General features: G+C 43.4%; 2 protein-coding genes across 2 annotated transcripts; both read left to right on the forward strand.

Moving 5' to 3' along the window:
* Window positions 1–262: 262 nt before the first annotated feature.
* LOC130547756 (mucin-2-like) lies at window positions 263–5,751 on the forward strand. The gene is made up of 3 exons (XM_057324003.1): window positions 263–375; window positions 1,283–2,187; window positions 3,209–5,751. Exons 2-3 carry the CDS (start codon window positions 1,673–1,675, stop codon window positions 5,733–5,735), a joined length of 3,042 nt encoding a protein of 1,013 aa, XP_057179986.1. The 5' UTR covers window positions 263–375; window positions 1,283–1,672; the 3' UTR covers window positions 5,736–5,751.
* Window positions 5,751–16,277, forward strand: crybg1b (crystallin beta-gamma domain containing 1b). Its single transcript, XM_057324002.1, has 20 exons — window positions 5,751–7,499; window positions 7,588–7,683; window positions 7,812–7,850; window positions 7,979–8,097; window positions 8,272–8,419; window positions 8,511–8,650; window positions 9,696–9,822; window positions 9,915–9,950; window positions 10,031–10,170; window positions 10,262–10,388; window positions 10,574–10,719; window positions 11,843–11,969; window positions 12,069–12,095; window positions 12,256–12,368; window positions 12,451–12,583; window positions 12,694–12,833; window positions 14,235–14,358; window positions 14,461–14,613; window positions 14,727–14,889; window positions 15,953–16,277. Exons 1-20 carry the CDS (start codon window positions 6,195–6,197, stop codon window positions 16,039–16,041), a joined length of 3,492 nt encoding a protein of 1,163 aa, XP_057179985.1. The 5' UTR covers window positions 5,751–6,194; the 3' UTR covers window positions 16,042–16,277.
* Window positions 16,278–16,651: the final 374 nt, after the last annotated feature.

Consider the following 16,651-nt stretch of genomic DNA (forward strand, 5'->3'; position numbering starts at 1 on the left):
ATCGTTTTGTTTTTGCAGTAAATTCACTGTTGGATGTGGGAGACGCGTTTGGTTCAGTTCTGGTTCGGAATGTTCTCTTGTTCATTGTTCTGCTGGATTCGGTTCATCTGATCTGACCATACTGAGAAACTCAATCCTCTTTATAAACTACGCATCTCAGTGCGTCACAGGCGGCGCGTTTCTGCGCTCCAGCAGCTCAGTAATAATTCACGCTCGGGACGCGCGCGTCAGATCTCTGTCGTTGATCTGGACTATCACTGATCTGGATTTTTATTAATCTGGACTTTCGTTGTGAGGGTCGATCTGGATCCCTTAAAGTCTCTCGCTGTCGGAACTAAAGACGCGTTTCTCTGGGCGTTGAGCGCGTCGCCACAGGTACAAAAGTTTCTCGTGAAGACCCTCGAAACTCTATTGAGATGTAAATAGAAGCACTTCAAATGACTTAATCCTGTGTTTCGGAAACTCTTTTAAAACGCTCGGGCTGAATGTTTATGTTTATATGCTGGAAGTGAAATAAGAGAAGTGAAGGTTAAGAGAGAGTTTGCAGAAGAGAATGTTTCAGTTTATTTACGCATGTAACGTCATCCTTCCATTTATGTTATGAAATGACTATTATGACTAGTTTTTAAATTGTAGCTCTGATGACTTGACAGTAAAAAATAACATTTAAAATGAGAAAAAAATAAAAAATCAGTGTGGTGAGATAATTTGTTTGTGCAAACTTTTGACTGCTGTGATTTTTTTCTTTCTGCATTCGTGACAATGATTTATATAGATGTATGAAGTAATAGTCTATGGAAAAGACTCATCAGCAAAATAATTTGAGAATTGAGAAGAAATGTTCATAGATTTGATGTGTCTTTGGCACGGAAGCTGGTATGAACAAAACCTAAAACCAGCAAACACACTGCACCTGAAATCTGTTTTTATCGTTTTTTTTCAAGTAATGCAATTGAACGAAGTTTAAAGAATAAGAAATAATTAAAAATTAATATGTGAGCATGTTAGCTGTTTGTACACTGACATTTTCATCTCTCTGTTGTTCAGAAAGCATTGTGTATGATTCATTGTTAAACCATGCTGGTGTGTATGAATCATCAGGATCTCCAGCTCAAGGAAACTGAAAAACTCTCAAACTAAACCAGATTCTCTGTTAAACATCACTCGCTTCATTATTATTGAAACATTGGCATTAGCACAAACATTGTTTTGCATTCTCACAAGTGGTCCTTGGATCCCACAGTGTTTAATAAACATAAGCTGTGTGTGTGTGTGTTTGTAGGCGGAGAGCCCACAGGAACGCAGTCCAGGGGTCTTCAGTCGCATTGGCAGCTGGCTGTCGTGGGGTTGGGGCAGCCCGCCACCCAGTGGAGATGCACCCTCGCCCGAGACACAGCAGCACAGCCGAGAGGAGGACGACAGAGAAACAGAGAGCGAGTGTTCAGCTGTAAAGGTCACACATCACACCCCTGTCCCAGCAGAGAGAAGCCCCTCCCTGAGCCGGAATGCCAAACATTTGAGTTCTGCTGGGGGGAGAGGCTCGAGGGGTCACACCTCTCAGGTGTACCTGGAGGAAGACAGCGATTCTGATTTATATATTAGCACAGAACCACACGTCACTTTTTCACCTCAGGTGACCTCTGACCTCACTGACCAACCGGAGTCGGACCAAATGGGGCGGAGAAGATCAGGGAAAAAAAGGAGGAGCTCTCAAGGAGATGGGGGCGGGACTAAGACCAAGTCACCAACCACGAGTCAGCCCAGCAGCCCTGCAATAACCAGTTTGGCAAGAAGCCCAGAGCCGGCGTGGGCTGAGTCAGCATTTGAGGAGGCGCCAAAACCCGTTCCTGAATTCCCCCAAGGAGAACCGCCAAACTCACCTGAAGCAGGTAGAGACGAGGATATAACAGAATGGACAGATGCACACATTAGTGACACCGCTGGACCTTTGAGCTCACGGGACGCCCACGCTTTCACAGATTCAGACATGGATGAAGAAACTGTCGTCAGACTCACAGAAACTCCAGAATCCAAACGCAGAAGTCTCAAAGTGTCTCACAGTGAGAAGTTTTTTGCTAAGAGGGTTGTGGTCACGTCTACACCCCACACAGAGGAACAACATGAGAAGTTCAATGAAGCCGAAGACACGACGGACCATAAACAGACGAAAGCTGAAGACAGGGCAAGGTAAATCTACCAGTTTAACCTGTTTATAGCACATGCTTGAGCAAACGTTTCAGAGACAGACTCTTTCCTTCAAGTCCTTCATTTGGTTTAAACTCAATCCATCAAATGAAGTTGCATGTGCTTTACTGAAACTAAAGGTGTGAAGTCTTCTTTCAAGATAGAGAGATAAGAGGAAATCAGTGTTGTGAAATCTGAACTTATTCTAGGTCACGATCACATAGTTAACATTCCTCTGAGCTGTAAAGTCATACGGGAAAAGACATGAATGTTCCTGAGCTGGTTTCCAGAGTATTTTTATCAAACATTTACAGTGTTTACAGAGACACCGCAGTTCTCATCATGTCCGTCTCTTGTAATGCTGGGAAAAACCTGTAAAAACATAACTAAATCCTTATACAAAAGTATCATCGAAACGATTACCTATAAGTCTCTCTTTAAAAGCTCACAAGTCTTAATGCACAGTATTAAATGATAAACTTTGTTTCAGGTCGTCACCATACTAAAGCAATAGGCCCCGCGAAGCAGTGGGTTACAGTGCATTTTATAACAGCTAAGGGGGTTGTGGCACGATGCGAAGTGGAGTCATTAAAACACCCTTAGCTGTTATCAAATGCACTTGTAACCCACTGCTTCGCGGGGCTTATTGCTTTTATAAAACAGTCATTCCATATGCGTAGCAAGGTTTCATAAAATAAAGTAAATAAAGTGATATTTAGGCTATGTAATGCGGTCAGCCATTATAAATCGGGGTATTTTACTCGGCTCAACCAATCAGATTCAAGCACCAGAACTGACCGTTTTATAAAATGAAAATATAAAAGCCATAATGTTAAAGTGATTAGATGAGACGCGGTAAATTGGCCTTGGAAGGATTTGATGAGAAATGTTTGAGTTGATTTTTTGCACAATTTGAGACACTTTTCAATTTCTGGGTGTTCATAAAATGTATTTTTCTAACTGATATGAATAGAGATGTATAGTGATTGCTCTGCTAATGTCACTTTTGTTTGTTGTTTCACAGATGTGTAGATAACTGGTCGGATGGCCTAAGGATAGTGAAAAGCACTCCTCATGTGGGCCGAATCTCAGACAAGATCAGTTTGTTTGAAAGCCAAGCGAGCAACACGTTTAAGAGTAACTTCACACACCCGAGACGTCTGGATATTTCTCCAGCTCAAAATGTGTCGAGACAAAGACAGTTCACAGAACCTACCGGCGCCAAATCTGGTTCTGTTCATTCAAGCCTGTCCGTTAAAGACCGGGCACTGAATTTTAGCGCAGACCAGAGAGGAGACATGACGTTTACACTACCGTCCACCACAGCGGGGGTATCTGCTCGAACGTGGAACGGTGGACAATTAAAAACAGCTGGTCACACTGAAACATCTCCGTTTACGAAAAAGTTTGAGAAATCTGCAGCAAAGGCAGGTACCAGCAGAGAGAAACCTGAGGTTAAACCCAATCCTCCATTAAACACAGATCAAACAGACTCCAAATCCCACAATGCAACAGAGAATGCATCAAACGATGAGATTACAGAGATTTCATCACCGGCTGATCAGAGCCAGCAGATCAAATCTCCCACCCGGACGGGCTCAAGATCTAAAAAGCGCCGAAGCAAAGAAGCGACTCAACCGCTCAGCCCCACCAGCAAGAACAAACAGGAAGTTGGTCAAGATAAACAGGAAGTGAGAGACACAGAAAGCTGTTCAGTGCCTGATATGCCCTCAAAACATCTTACAGGTACAAAAACCACAGACCAATGTTCTGATAAATTACCAACTAACAGCTCTCGTATTCCAAAAGAAAAACCCGAAGACTTGGTAAGAGCAAAAACTCGGACGGTCGCAAAGCGTCACAAAGAGATGGTTGAGAAGGTGGTGAGCCCCACATCTGAAACATCACAACCTTCACCTGCTTCTGCAACCCAAACCAAGATCAGCTCCAATGAGGACCAGACAGAACCAAAACACTCAGAACCAGAAGAGAGAAGAACAAACGAGAGCTCAGAAAGCGAGAGTCTGAAGAACAGAGACACGATTGTGAAACCAGATCCATCTGTGACAAATGAAGAGAAACCACCAGCCCCAGAGGATCTGAAGGAGGCCAGCCCTAAATACCCCTCTGAGCCGGCCAATAGCAGCTCTGGGAAGGATGTCGTGCGGAACGGAAAGAACAAGACAGATTTTAAAGTGTTACCTGAGAAAGACACAGCTACAGCGAGAGAAACCTCTGAATGTGTCCCGAAATCAGATGAGAATAAAGACAACATGACAAAAACACTCAAAAACAATAACATATCTAAGCCAGAAATGAAAACAAAGATGAGCAAACCAAAGAAAACCTTATCCATCTCAACCAGGCAGAGAAAAAGAACAGAAACAACAGAAAATTACATTTCTATTGAACTGACCAATGAGAGCAGTGAAAACCCCTTTCCTCTAATACAATCTAATAATGAGAATATTTCTTTGAGCTCAGCCAATGAGAACCACACTCCATCATCTCCCAGAGCCAGTGAATTCTCCACAGAGCAGACAGATGAGACCACCATGAAACCAACATCAACAGATGAGACAACATCCAGTTTAAAAACATCAGCTCATGAAAAGACCGCACCTCCTCCAGCCTCAACAGAAGAAACGACCACACCCACACCCTCATTAACTGACAAACAGACCACACCCCCACCAGGATCAACAGAAAAGAAGACCACACCCCCACCAGAATCATCTATTGAAAAGACCACAGCTCTACCAACATCATCATCAGACACAACTGTCACACCTTCACTGAGCTCCTCTAATAAAAAGACCACACCTCCAGCTGTTGAGAAGACCACACCCCCATCGGCATCTACTAATGAAAAGACCACACCTCCAACAGCATTGTCAGTAGAACAGATCACACCTCTTCCAACATTGTCAGAAGAAAAGACCACACCCCCACCAGAATCATCTAATGAAAAGACCACACCCCTAGCATCAACAGACAAAACCGCCAAACCTCCAACAGCATTAACTGTTGAGAAGACCACTCCCGCAGCAGCAGCATCAACAAAGAAGACCACACTTCCACCAGAACCAACGGTTGAGATAACCACACCTCCAGCAGCATCGGAAGTAAAGAAGACCACATCTCCAGCAGCATCATCGAATGAAAAGACCACGCCCCCACCAGCATCATCTGAAAAGAAGACCACACCTCCACCAGCATCAACTGTTGAGAAGACCACTCCCCCACCAGCATCATCAAATGAAAAGACTACGCCCCCACCAGCATCATCTAAAAAGAAGACCACACCTCCACCAGCATCAACTGTTGAGATGACCACTCCCTCACCAGCATCATCTGAAAAGACCACGCCCCCACCAGCATCATCTGAAAAGAAGACCAATCCTCCACCAGCATCATCAAATGAAAAGACCACACCCCCACCATTATTATCTAATGAAAAGACCACGCCCCCACCAGCATCAACTGTTGTGACGGTCACTCCCCCAGCAGTATTATCTAATGAAAAGACTACACCTCCAGCAGCATCATAAAATGAAAAGACCACGCCCCCACCAGCATCAACTGTTGAGAAGACCACTCCCCCAGCAGCAGCATCTAATGAAAAGACCACACCTCCAGCAGCATCATCACATGTAAAGACAACCCCTCCAGCAGCAGCATCAAATGAAAAGAAGACCACACCTCTATCAGCATCAACTGTTGAGATAACCACACCTCCACCAGCATCATCAGAAGAAAAGACCACACCTCCACCAGCATCAACTGTTGAGAAGACCACGCCTCCAGCAGCATCATCTAATGAACAGACCACACCTCTACTAGCATCAACTGTTGAGAAGACCACACGCACAGCATCATCATCAGAAAAGAAAACCACACCCACAGCAGCATCAACAGCAGCATCAGCTGAAAAGAAGACCACACCTCCAGCAGTCTTGTCAAATGAAAAAACCACACCTCCTCAGAAATCCTCGTCTCCCGTCAATGTAATGAAAGCTCAATCTTCAGGTCCGGCCACCAGAAAGAAGGAGTTTCTACTGAAGCCGATGTTCCTCCCTCAGATCCCGTCATCACCCGGCCGTGACTCTCTCAACAGAGACTCTGTGTCCAGCTGGCTGGATGTAGAACGTCCTGTCAGGAAAAAACAGCTCACTCCAGACCCCAAACCCAAGCTGAGCTCCTCCGCCAGTGAATCCAGTCTGCTGGAAGCGTCCAGAGATTTCGATCCCAATGACTTTATCTCGAATGTGAAGAGACGAGCGATGCCCTTCACTCTCCCTCAGCGCAGACACAAAAAGCATCGCCTGCACACCCCTCCATTCGCCATGCCTCCCATCAGAGAGGACCGCAACGAAAAACCCTTTGACCCCGAAGAGTTCCAGCATGGCCTGAGGAGACGGAGAGAGTTCACGCTGGATCTGATCCCTAGCAAAACCTCTGAGGAGGACAAATCCAAGAGAGGGAACCCGGAGAGAGAGAGCATCCTCACTAGATCCGTCCTCTTCAAGAGAGCAAAGACGGAGGAGATGGAAGAAGAAAAAGAGAACGAGTCAGACGAGAGTAAAACTGAAGGGGGCAAAGTGAGGTCTCGTCTGGAGAGGTGCTCTATTCTCAGCAGTCTACACCAACCCACGAAAACAAGATGGAAGGATTTTTTGAGCCCGACTGAAAGTCCCACAGACGTGTTGTTATCACCCAGTGATGCTCCTGAATCTCCATCATCAACTATAGAGTCACCCAAACCGGACACAAGCTGTACCCAAGCCGATCATGGGATTCATTTAAAACCCGCTGACCCGACACCAAACCTCAAACTGCCTTCAGCTGACCTGAACATCACCATAGCAACTCAACCTCCGCCTCCTATCAGCCTGCAGACTGGTTTCCAGCTTAATCTACAATCAGATAACAATGGACCTGCCGTGACACCTGACCCCAGAATGACCTCAGCGGATGCTGCCGTCACCATGGCAACCAAACCTCCGCCTCCCAGCAGCGTGCAGACTGGTTTCCAACTTAATCTACAATCAGATAATAATGGACCTGCCGTTACACCTGACCCCAGAATGACCTCAGCGGATGCTGCCGTCACCATAGCAACCAAACCTTCACCTCCCAGCGGCGTGCAGACTGGTTTCCAGGTAAATCTACAACCTGCCGTGACACCTGACCCCAAAACAACATCATCGGACCCCATGGCAGCAGCGGACGCCTCTCCACCGCTTCCTTCCTTTGATGACATCAGGTTGCCTGGTTACCTGGAGAAGATTCTGCCAAAGGGGCCTGAAGAATTGGTGAGATGTTCTTCATTCTTTCGCATAGAACTGATTCTCAACCACAGATGTGTTTACTGATAGTGTGTATGTGTGTGTGCGTGGTTAGGTATCTAGAGAAAGTGCATCTGGTCCGGTGGGTTTGAACAAGGCTGTCGACGTTCAAACAAGTGACAACAGTGTTCCTGTGACTCCTCCAGCAGACGTACGTCTGTGTGCGTGTCTGTGTGTTGTTCAAACATGTCTGTGTGTTTGTGTAGGAGAAAGTAACCCTAAACATTGTCAAACACTCACTTGTGTTATGATGATGATCCGCTGTTTTTTCTCTCTCAGATTCCAACTGCTCGTGGATTCCATCGACGACCTGGAAAGGTTAGCAAAGATTTCAGAGTCACATGACCCACTAAAGAAAGTGTTTGTTTGTCTTTTGTCTGCTTTAAACATGTGGGCAGACTGCATTTGTGTGACAGAAAGTGTGAATGTGTTTTTGTGTTGTTCAGATAGTGATATATCAGCAGCATCAGTTCAGCGGTCAGAGCTTTGACTTCTACAGAGATGAAGATGATGTTACACACCTACAGCTCTCCAGTGTCATATCAGTGAAAGTGCTCAAAGGCTGGTAAGACATGCACACAAACGCACGCACGCACGCACGCAAGCACACGCACGCACGCACACACACACACACACACACACACGCACGCACGCACGCACGCACGCACGCACACACACACGCGCACACACGCACACACACACACACTGGTGATGTGTCGTGTGTTTGTGGTGTTTTTAGTTGGATACTGTTTGAGAAAGCAGGATTTGAGGGGCGGTGCATCGCTTTGGAGGAGGAGGAAATTGGGGAATTACCCAATGAATGGGCAGAAGAGGCGGGACAAACGTCTGTTCCTTTTGTCATTGGCTCACTTCGTCTGGCTGTCAGAGTAAGTGCTTCTGCTCATTCTTCAACTCTACATGCTGTAAATGAATTCAGATGTGTGCAGCTGACCTGTGTGTGCGCGTCTGTGTGTGTAGGACTACACTCCGCCCCGGATCGAGTTGTTCTCTGAGGCTGCCGGTCGGGGCAGAAGCTCAGAGTTTGTGGATGACACAGATGAAGTGGGAGCATTCGGTCTGCCGCAGAACACCGGCTCCATCAAAGTCCACAGTGGACTGTGAGTACACACACACAGAACACAGTCACGTGTGTGTGTGTGAAAACATGACAGATCAGAGATGATGATGATTCAGAGGCATGAGTCACACACACATGTTGGGTTTCCATGTTTTATGGGGACATTCCATAGATGCAATGGTTTTTATACTGTACAAACTGTATATCATATTCCCTACCCCTAACCCACCCCCTAACCCTAACAATGAAACACAACTCTCTGCTCTTTTACATTTTCAAAAAAGTTAATTATGTATGTTTTATAAGCTTGTTTCCTCATGGGGACCAAAAAATGTCCCCACAAGGACAAGGATTTTGGATATTGCCATCTTTGTGGGGACTTTTTGTCCCCGTACCGTAGGGTTTACCCTTCCCACACACACACACACACACACACACACTGAATCATATAACACAGAACTCTGTGTGTTATTGTCAAAGGCCTTGAGAAGTATCCGTAAACTTCAATGACACTTATATTTGTCTGAAGGACATTGTGTTAAATATAAAAATATGAAAGTGAGATGTGCAGATGAATACGGTTAGAGATTCTCTTGTTTCGATGTTCTCTAATGTGATCATATATTCAGACATGTTTCCATGAGATTAAAGTGTCCATAGGCTGAATTCACAAAACATTCTCAGAAGAAAACATTTGTGACTCACAAATATTTTGTATTTCTGAAAAAGAAAATCTTACGAAAGTTCTTATGATATTAAAGAAAAAAGTTTTTAAAGAGAAAAACAAGAATTCAAAGAAGACATAACACAGATAACTTTGCACTTGTTCTAAATCTCAAAAGGGTTTTAATGGACAGATTCATGTATTGTTCCAGAGCAGACTAATATAATCACTTTCTCAATCTCCCAGTTTATTCCTAAAGAAAAGATAAGATGTTCTCAAGACAATGTTTATAAGAATTTGAAGGATTGAACTTTATTAGATTAAGGGTTCATTATTAGTAACTTCTCACACCGTGTCTACACCAGACGCAGCGCGGTGTAGCTGTTTTGATGACAGTCTGTGTGTGTGCGTGTGTGTGTAGATGGGTGGTGTACAGTGATGCAGGGTTTCAGGGTTTGTTGGCGGTGTTGGAGAGAGGAGAGTATCCGTGTCCAGAGTCCTGGGGTTTCCCGGTGCCGGCGGTGGGTTCTCTGAGAGCTCTGCGTATGGTGAGAGATGACATCACACACCGACATCATTCATCATTCATCAAAAAAACACGTGTTTACGTGTGATGATGTGTGTTCATGTTATGTTTCAGGGCAGCGTGAAGGTCCAATACCCAAACGCTGTGAAGGTACAACATCACTGATTTACTGAAATAGAAACAAATGATTCATGACCATCATCACTTAAATTAATCTGTGTGTGTCTCAGGCTGTGTTGTATGAGAAAGCGGGTCTGCAGGGTGGTTGTGTGGAGGTTCAGGGAGACGTGTTTTCATTCAGAGGGACAGACGGAGAGCCGGACGGTCACGGATTGAGTTCTGTGGCGTCTCTGAAGATCCTCAGAGGCCTGTGAGACACAAACTCTCATCTGATGACACAAAATAAAACCAGCCAATCAGATCAGAGTGTGTCACTGTGACGATGATGTTGATGTTTTCAGATGGGTGGGATATGACGAGGACGGGTTTGAGGGGCAGCAGTTTGTCCTGGAGGAGGGAGAATATTTGGACTGGAGGGACTGGGGCGGTACGGGTCAGAATCTTCTCTCTCTGCGGCCCGTTCTTACGGTGAGTCTTCACAAAACCTCTGGTGTACTTCAGTCAGTTTTTATGTTCTGTGATGTGACAATAGCAGGAAATAGCAGCATCAGAACCAGCGCCAGATGCTTTGCCAACATCCATAAAAGCTTTCTAATTTAAGCCTGTACATTCAAACAGGAGGTGATGGAAATGTTCATCTGGTGTTTTTGCAGGATTTCTCGTCTCCTCACATGAAGATGTTCAGTGATTTGGATTTCTTTGAGCGAGGTGTGAATGTTGATGTGATGGAGCTGCTGGAGAACACAGCAAACACAGAATATGGCCCACAGACACGATCCATCGATGTTCTGTCTGGAGCGTACGTCTGCACTTTCATTATAGAGAACAAACATCAAATCAAAATATCTCTTTCTGTCTGTCTGTCTGTCTGTGTGTGTGTGTGTGTTTGACAGTACAGTATTGGGTGTTTGTCTAAAGCTTAATTCCAGTCTGTTCCAAACAAATAATTATAGTCACACCTTCATACCTGTCAGCAATTCATTTACTGTTGCTCTGGTCATGTGACACACAGACACACACACGCATGCGCGAACACCATGTCTGCACTGGACGCGACTGGCTTGAAAAGATATTAGAAACGCATTAGAACCCATTTTAATTTAAGATTTTTTCCACACTGGATGCGGCGCGACGCAACAAACCCATTAGAACAAACCGTGTGTTGTATCGCACCGCGTCCAGTGTAGATACGGACACACGCATGCATAATCACACGTGTGTGTCCTGCCTTTACAAAGGACAATTAGGCAGTGTGTGTGCGTGTGTAGGTGTGTGTGTGTGTGTGCGTGCGTGCGTGTGTGTTTTATGACTTCTTGAACATCTAATCATAAACAGGCCTGTATCTGTTTAGGCGGTGCCCACTACACGCACACGCACACACACACGCACGCACGCACACACACACACACACACACACACACACACATTCCAGTAATAACAAGGAACCACATGAATGATGAATTATTGAATTGTCAGTTATAAATGAAATGTTTGTATGTGCTCATTATATATTTTATTCTAGTTCAGGTCAGATGTTGTTTTTGCTTGTTAGAATTGACGTGACGTCTGATTTTAATATATGAATTCTACAAATTTCCTTGTTCTGAACAACAGCCCGAGGCGTGTGTGCGTGTGACAGGTTTGTACATGTATGTGAGCAGCTGTAGTTCTGTGAGTTGTAATTATTTTGCAGTTTTGAATGTGATGTTGGTGGAATGTGATTGAAAATTTAATGAGCTCATAACTGCAGCTTCATTCTTCTCACACAGTGTTTACATTAATGTTGTGACAGTAGAATGATCATGTTACACAAAAACAGTTCATTCTGTCATCATCTGTTGTCTGTGGAAATGTTTTCATCAGTGAGAGCAAAGGCACAGTTAGAGTTTGTAGAGTTCAGCATGTGTTTGTGTGTGTTGTAGATGGGTTGTGTTTGATGAGCCGGGGTTCTGTGGTCAACACTATGTTCTGGAGAAAGGTCTGTACAGCAGCCCGGAGGACTGGGGCTCATCCAACAGCAGAATTCTCTCTGTCATACCCATCATACTGGTGAGAAACGCTTTCTGCTCTCATTTGACTTTAAATAAACATGAAAAGATGTTTCAGTCAGCTGTGATGTGTTGAATTTGATCTTGTGTTGTGTTACAGGAAAATCAGAATTCTTCTCACTTTAAGGTGTGTGAAGGAATTTTTTCATTTTATTTGCATAGTGACTAATAGGAGAACTGCAAAAGTGATGCTGAAGGCTGTGATGATGTACTCACTCAGTTAATTTACAAAAATATATTTTCATAGTCCAAGGTCATCATGATAAGGTGTTAATTTGTGTGTGTAGATTCAGTTGTTTTCAGAGCCTGAGTTCAATGGTACGTCTGTATTGGTGGAGGACACATTACCCACAATGCCTCAGGGCTTCATCATGTCCTCCTGTAGAGTTCACGCTGGAAGGTAAAAACATTTACTCCTGCTCTGTCTCAGAACTCTCTGTATTTTAACATCTTAGGTATTTAATGTATTGTGTGTGTTGTAGCTGGCTGGCTTTCGGGTGTGAGAGTTTTTCCGGGTCACAGTGTGTTCTGGAGGATGGTGATTATCCGGATCTGAGGATGATGGGATTCACACAACCTAAAACATCAGTTCTGTCTCTCCAACCTGTTGGACATGTGAGTCTTTACATCAGTTCACATGATGAAAACACATTATATGCCTTCATTCGAAGATAAATCTGTGTATGTGTGTGTGTGTGTGTGTGTCTCTCTCTCTCATCCTGCAGGAATTTTCTCTGCCGTCTATAGTTCTGTTTGAGCGTTCTGGATTCAGAGGTAGAAGACTTGTGCTGAAGTCCAGCTCAGTAAATCTTCAGCTCACAGAGAGCTGCACCAGAGTCTCATCTATACTGGTGGAGGGTGGCATGTAAGACACACACACACGTACACACATGTTGGGTTTCCATGTTTTATGGGGACATTCCATAGATGCAATGGTTTTTATACTGTACAAACTGTATATCATATTCCCTACCCCTAACCCTAACAATCACACACAACTGTCTTCTCTTTTAGATTTTCAAAACAGTGAATTCTGTATGATTTATAAGCTTGTTTCCTCATGGGGACAAAAAAATGTCCCCACAAGGACAAGGATTTTGGATATTGCCATTTTTGTGGGGACATTTTGTCCTCATACCGTAGGGTTTACCCTTCCCACGTACACACACACACACACACACACACACACACACACACACACACACACTAGAGTTAATAGTCAGAATGATGGATTTACAGTTCTGTGTCACAGTTCAGTTTAATTATGAACATGCTGCATCCCAGTTCGCCTACTTATACTATGCACTAAAAGTATGTACTGTTTTTGTTATGGAAAAGTATATACATTTTAGCGTGTAGCAAAACAATTTGCATGCACTGGGACATACTAACAGGAAAGGGAAGTGGCTGTTGTTGCCTAGACAACACTGTGACCACTCATACACATCAAAATACAGCTCTTCCTTCTATTGAAGTATTTATTCATTCATTGTTTCATATGTAATGTTAGCTCTATAGTTATATTTAATAACTTAGTGACACATCAGTTGTTTAATTTTATTAATGCAGTGGAGCGTCACTAAACTCCGCCCACTCGCGGTGAGTTGTGGGTAATATCAGCCGTTAGAGTGTGCATCATTCTGCACTTCCAATTTCTACCGGAAGTAGCAGACCATCCTGGAATCTCTGGGATACCCTTTCAGCGTACTACGATTTGGGACATACTCATTCTATTTTCAAATACTATTTAGGACGGATAGTATGCGTATTGGGACGCAGCAACAGTCTTAAGGTTTCTTTAAGTGTGCTGGTCCATGGCAACAGTGACTCTATTGTTTACACACAAACACACGCAGAGTCAGCAGGTTTATTCACCGAGTGGAAATATTTTAGTGGAGTGTTACATTCATCACAGTCGTGTGAAATGTTCTGTTCCACGTGAGCTGCTTAGCTGGATAGAGCTTCAGACATCATACCCAGAATGCACTGCAACATGCTCGGTGACAAGTTAAGTGGTGTAGACATGAGGGCGGCTCGTGAGGTCTCTCTGAACACACAGTTTTTCCATAAGCAGCACAATCTTTCCATAAAGGAGCATTTGGCTGGAGAAAGCGGTTAAATTTAGTCTGCGGTGACCACAAACTCTAAACATACCGGCAGGACTGAATAAGTACAGTGTGTGAGCGTCTACAGGGTGGAGATACACAACTTGATCCAAATGCAAACTTGTGTTACCCGTGTGAATAATGTGTGTGTTGATTGACAGCTGGGTTCTGTACGAGTCAAATAACTTCAGAGGTTCTCAGTTCCTGCTGAAGCCGGGCGAGGTCCCTGATTGGCCCAAAGTTTCCACCTGGTCAAGAATTGGATCACTCCGCCCGCTCATTCAGGTGAGAGGATCCGGCCACTGCAGGGCATCAAAGATGAAGAACAATATTTACCATAAACACAGTTTCTCACAGTATGTGTGTGTTTGTGTGTCACCCGTGTAGAAACAAGCACACTTTCGTTTACGGAACAAGGAGGCGGGGTTAATGATGTCTGTGGTCGGGTCACTGGGAGAATTGATGCGTATCCAGGCAACCGAGGAGATGGGCGGTGTGGAGCAGGTCTGGATGTATCAGGAGGGACACTTGCAGTCCAAGGTAAAGATTCATTAAGTGTCTGATTCATATGTAAACCAGTGTTGTGTAATCAGTTGTGCTGCTGAATGGCGCCATCTGATGGTTAAACTTAATCGGATCTTTCTGTGTGTTAGTTGTTGGCCGGTTGTTTTGTGGATGTGAGTTCTGGTATCCTGATGGCCGGCAGCAGAGCGGTTCCGTCTTCAGATCCAGATAAACCACATCAGCTGTGGAACATCAGGTCTGACGGACTCATCCGGAACAATGCAGCACCAAACCTTGTCCTGGAGGTCAAAGGTCAGAGAGTCCTAAACATTCATGAAGAGATTAAATTGAACACAACTGTACATACATTTCACTTAGATGTCAAAGTAATTTTGTTTGCTAAATGACTTTAAATTGTATTTCATCCTGAATATTTCTTTAACAGTCATATGGCTTCACTTAATCACTGCTTGAAAACACAGTGACTCCAGACTGATGGAAATATATTATATTCAATATTCTTCTGGTGAAGGCATGATTTATGACTTGCTTGTTTGTCAACTGGACAGTTACAGAACTATCCTCAAATAATACAGAACAGAACTATCTACTGCCATCTAGTGGAATTATGTTAAACACACACTTTCATCTTCAAAATAATAACAAAGTACTATAATTAAAAAATACATAATATTTTTTTTAAATACAAGAATATAAATTATGCAGATTTTCGATAGAAGGAATGAATTTAGCACAACGTACCTAGCATGACCTTATAATGTTTAATAACACTTGATTTTACCATGACATATATATATATATAAGATGATTAGCTATTTATAAAGATTATTTATGTTTTGGATTATTATATTATTGCCCACTAAGAAACAACAACTAACAAAGAACAGCAGTTTTACTTTTTTTAAAGTCCCAGTGAAATAAAAAATGACAATTCCTATTTTTTCATGAAATATTGCAGCGTTTATTGTAAATAGCTTACCAATGTTGGTCATTCTCTTTTTTAAATTCGTGTGCTCTCATAATCTTCAATTAAAATCTGAAAATGCACTTCCGTCCTGTAATGACTATCCATCTTAAATGTATGTTAGACGGCTTGGGCGGAGCATCCGTTAACTCCTCCCCTTCAACTATCAGTCTGCTGCCAGTTCCATTTCAAAATGCAACGGCTGTTTTTATACATCCAATCAAATCGCAGAGAAAGACGAAAGCCACGCCCACTAATTCTCTCATTAGAAATTCCATTTCACTCGGAAATGTGTCAAAATACAGAAGTAAAAACTATCGCAATTTACGGTTCACGGGGACTTTAACATGGAGATTAACCAAATAACGCATTCTATCTCTGTCTTTACAGGAGGTCAACAGTTTGACAGAAACCAGATTATTATCAACGAATTCCATCCAAACAAACTGAATCAAAGATGGTCCCTGGAGCTTCTCTGAGCTCTGGTGCGGAGATGCGCCTGAGGGACTATGAACTGTGTTTATTATGGAACTCTCATTCTCCAGAGATGTACAAACACGACAGCATTAAGATGATATTCTACCGGACATCTGTGCGTTTATACAGTCCAAGCTGCCTCAAACCTAATTTTACAGAAGCAAATACTTGAACAGTCTTTCTTTATGAACTTTTTTGTTTTGTATCCTATATAATTAATAAACACTCCTGTGTGGTATTTGACGTGTTTCTTCTTTAGCTGTATAAAGTGTCTGTTAAAAGTATAAAGTGAAATGTCTGTGAGTTCATTAATCAAATCAGTGACTCGCATGATCACGCCTCTGCTGATTGGTCAGTGGGGATTCAGTGTTTGCTGATTGGCTGTCTGGGGAAATCAGGTGTTCTGTGTCCACTGACAGTGAAATGTGGACGCTCGCGTGTTTTGTGTGTCTGTATGTTTAATGTGAGACAGTTTCTCAGAAGTGAGCACAAACACACAGTGACCATTAAATAGATACAGTACAGTTAGTCTGAATTACAAATATAAATGTTTCATTCAAAATAATATTAATCATTCTTATTAATAATGGACTGTCACACAAATATACATCA

This window comes from Triplophysa rosa, linkage group LG24 (assembly GCF_024868665.1).
Source record: "Triplophysa rosa linkage group LG24, Trosa_1v2, whole genome shotgun sequence".
Classification (NCBI taxonomy): Eukaryota; Metazoa; Chordata; class Actinopteri; order Cypriniformes; family Nemacheilidae; genus Triplophysa; species Triplophysa rosa.

Excerpts from the sequence above, each read along its gene's own strand:
- LOC130547756 (XM_057324003.1), top strand. The coding sequence starts at position 1,673 with ATGGGGCGGAGAAGATCAGGGAAAAAAAGGAGGAGCTCTCAAGGAGAT. Across the intron at positions 2,188-3,208 it reads AAAGCTGAAGACAGGGCAAG|ATGTGTAGATAACTGGTCGG; the intron begins GTAAATCTACCA and ends GTTGTTTCACAG.
- crybg1b (XM_057324002.1), top strand. The coding sequence starts at position 6,195 with ATGAAAGCTCAATCTTCAGGTCCGGCCACCAGAAAGAAGGAGTTTCTA. Across the intron at positions 10,389-10,573 it reads CTCTGCGGCCCGTTCTTACG|GATTTCTCGTCTCCTCACAT; the intron begins GTGAGTCTTCAC and ends GTGTTTTTGCAG. Across the intron at positions 14,359-14,460 it reads CACTCCGCCCGCTCATTCAG|AAACAAGCACACTTTCGTTT; the intron begins GTGAGAGGATCC and ends TCACCCGTGTAG.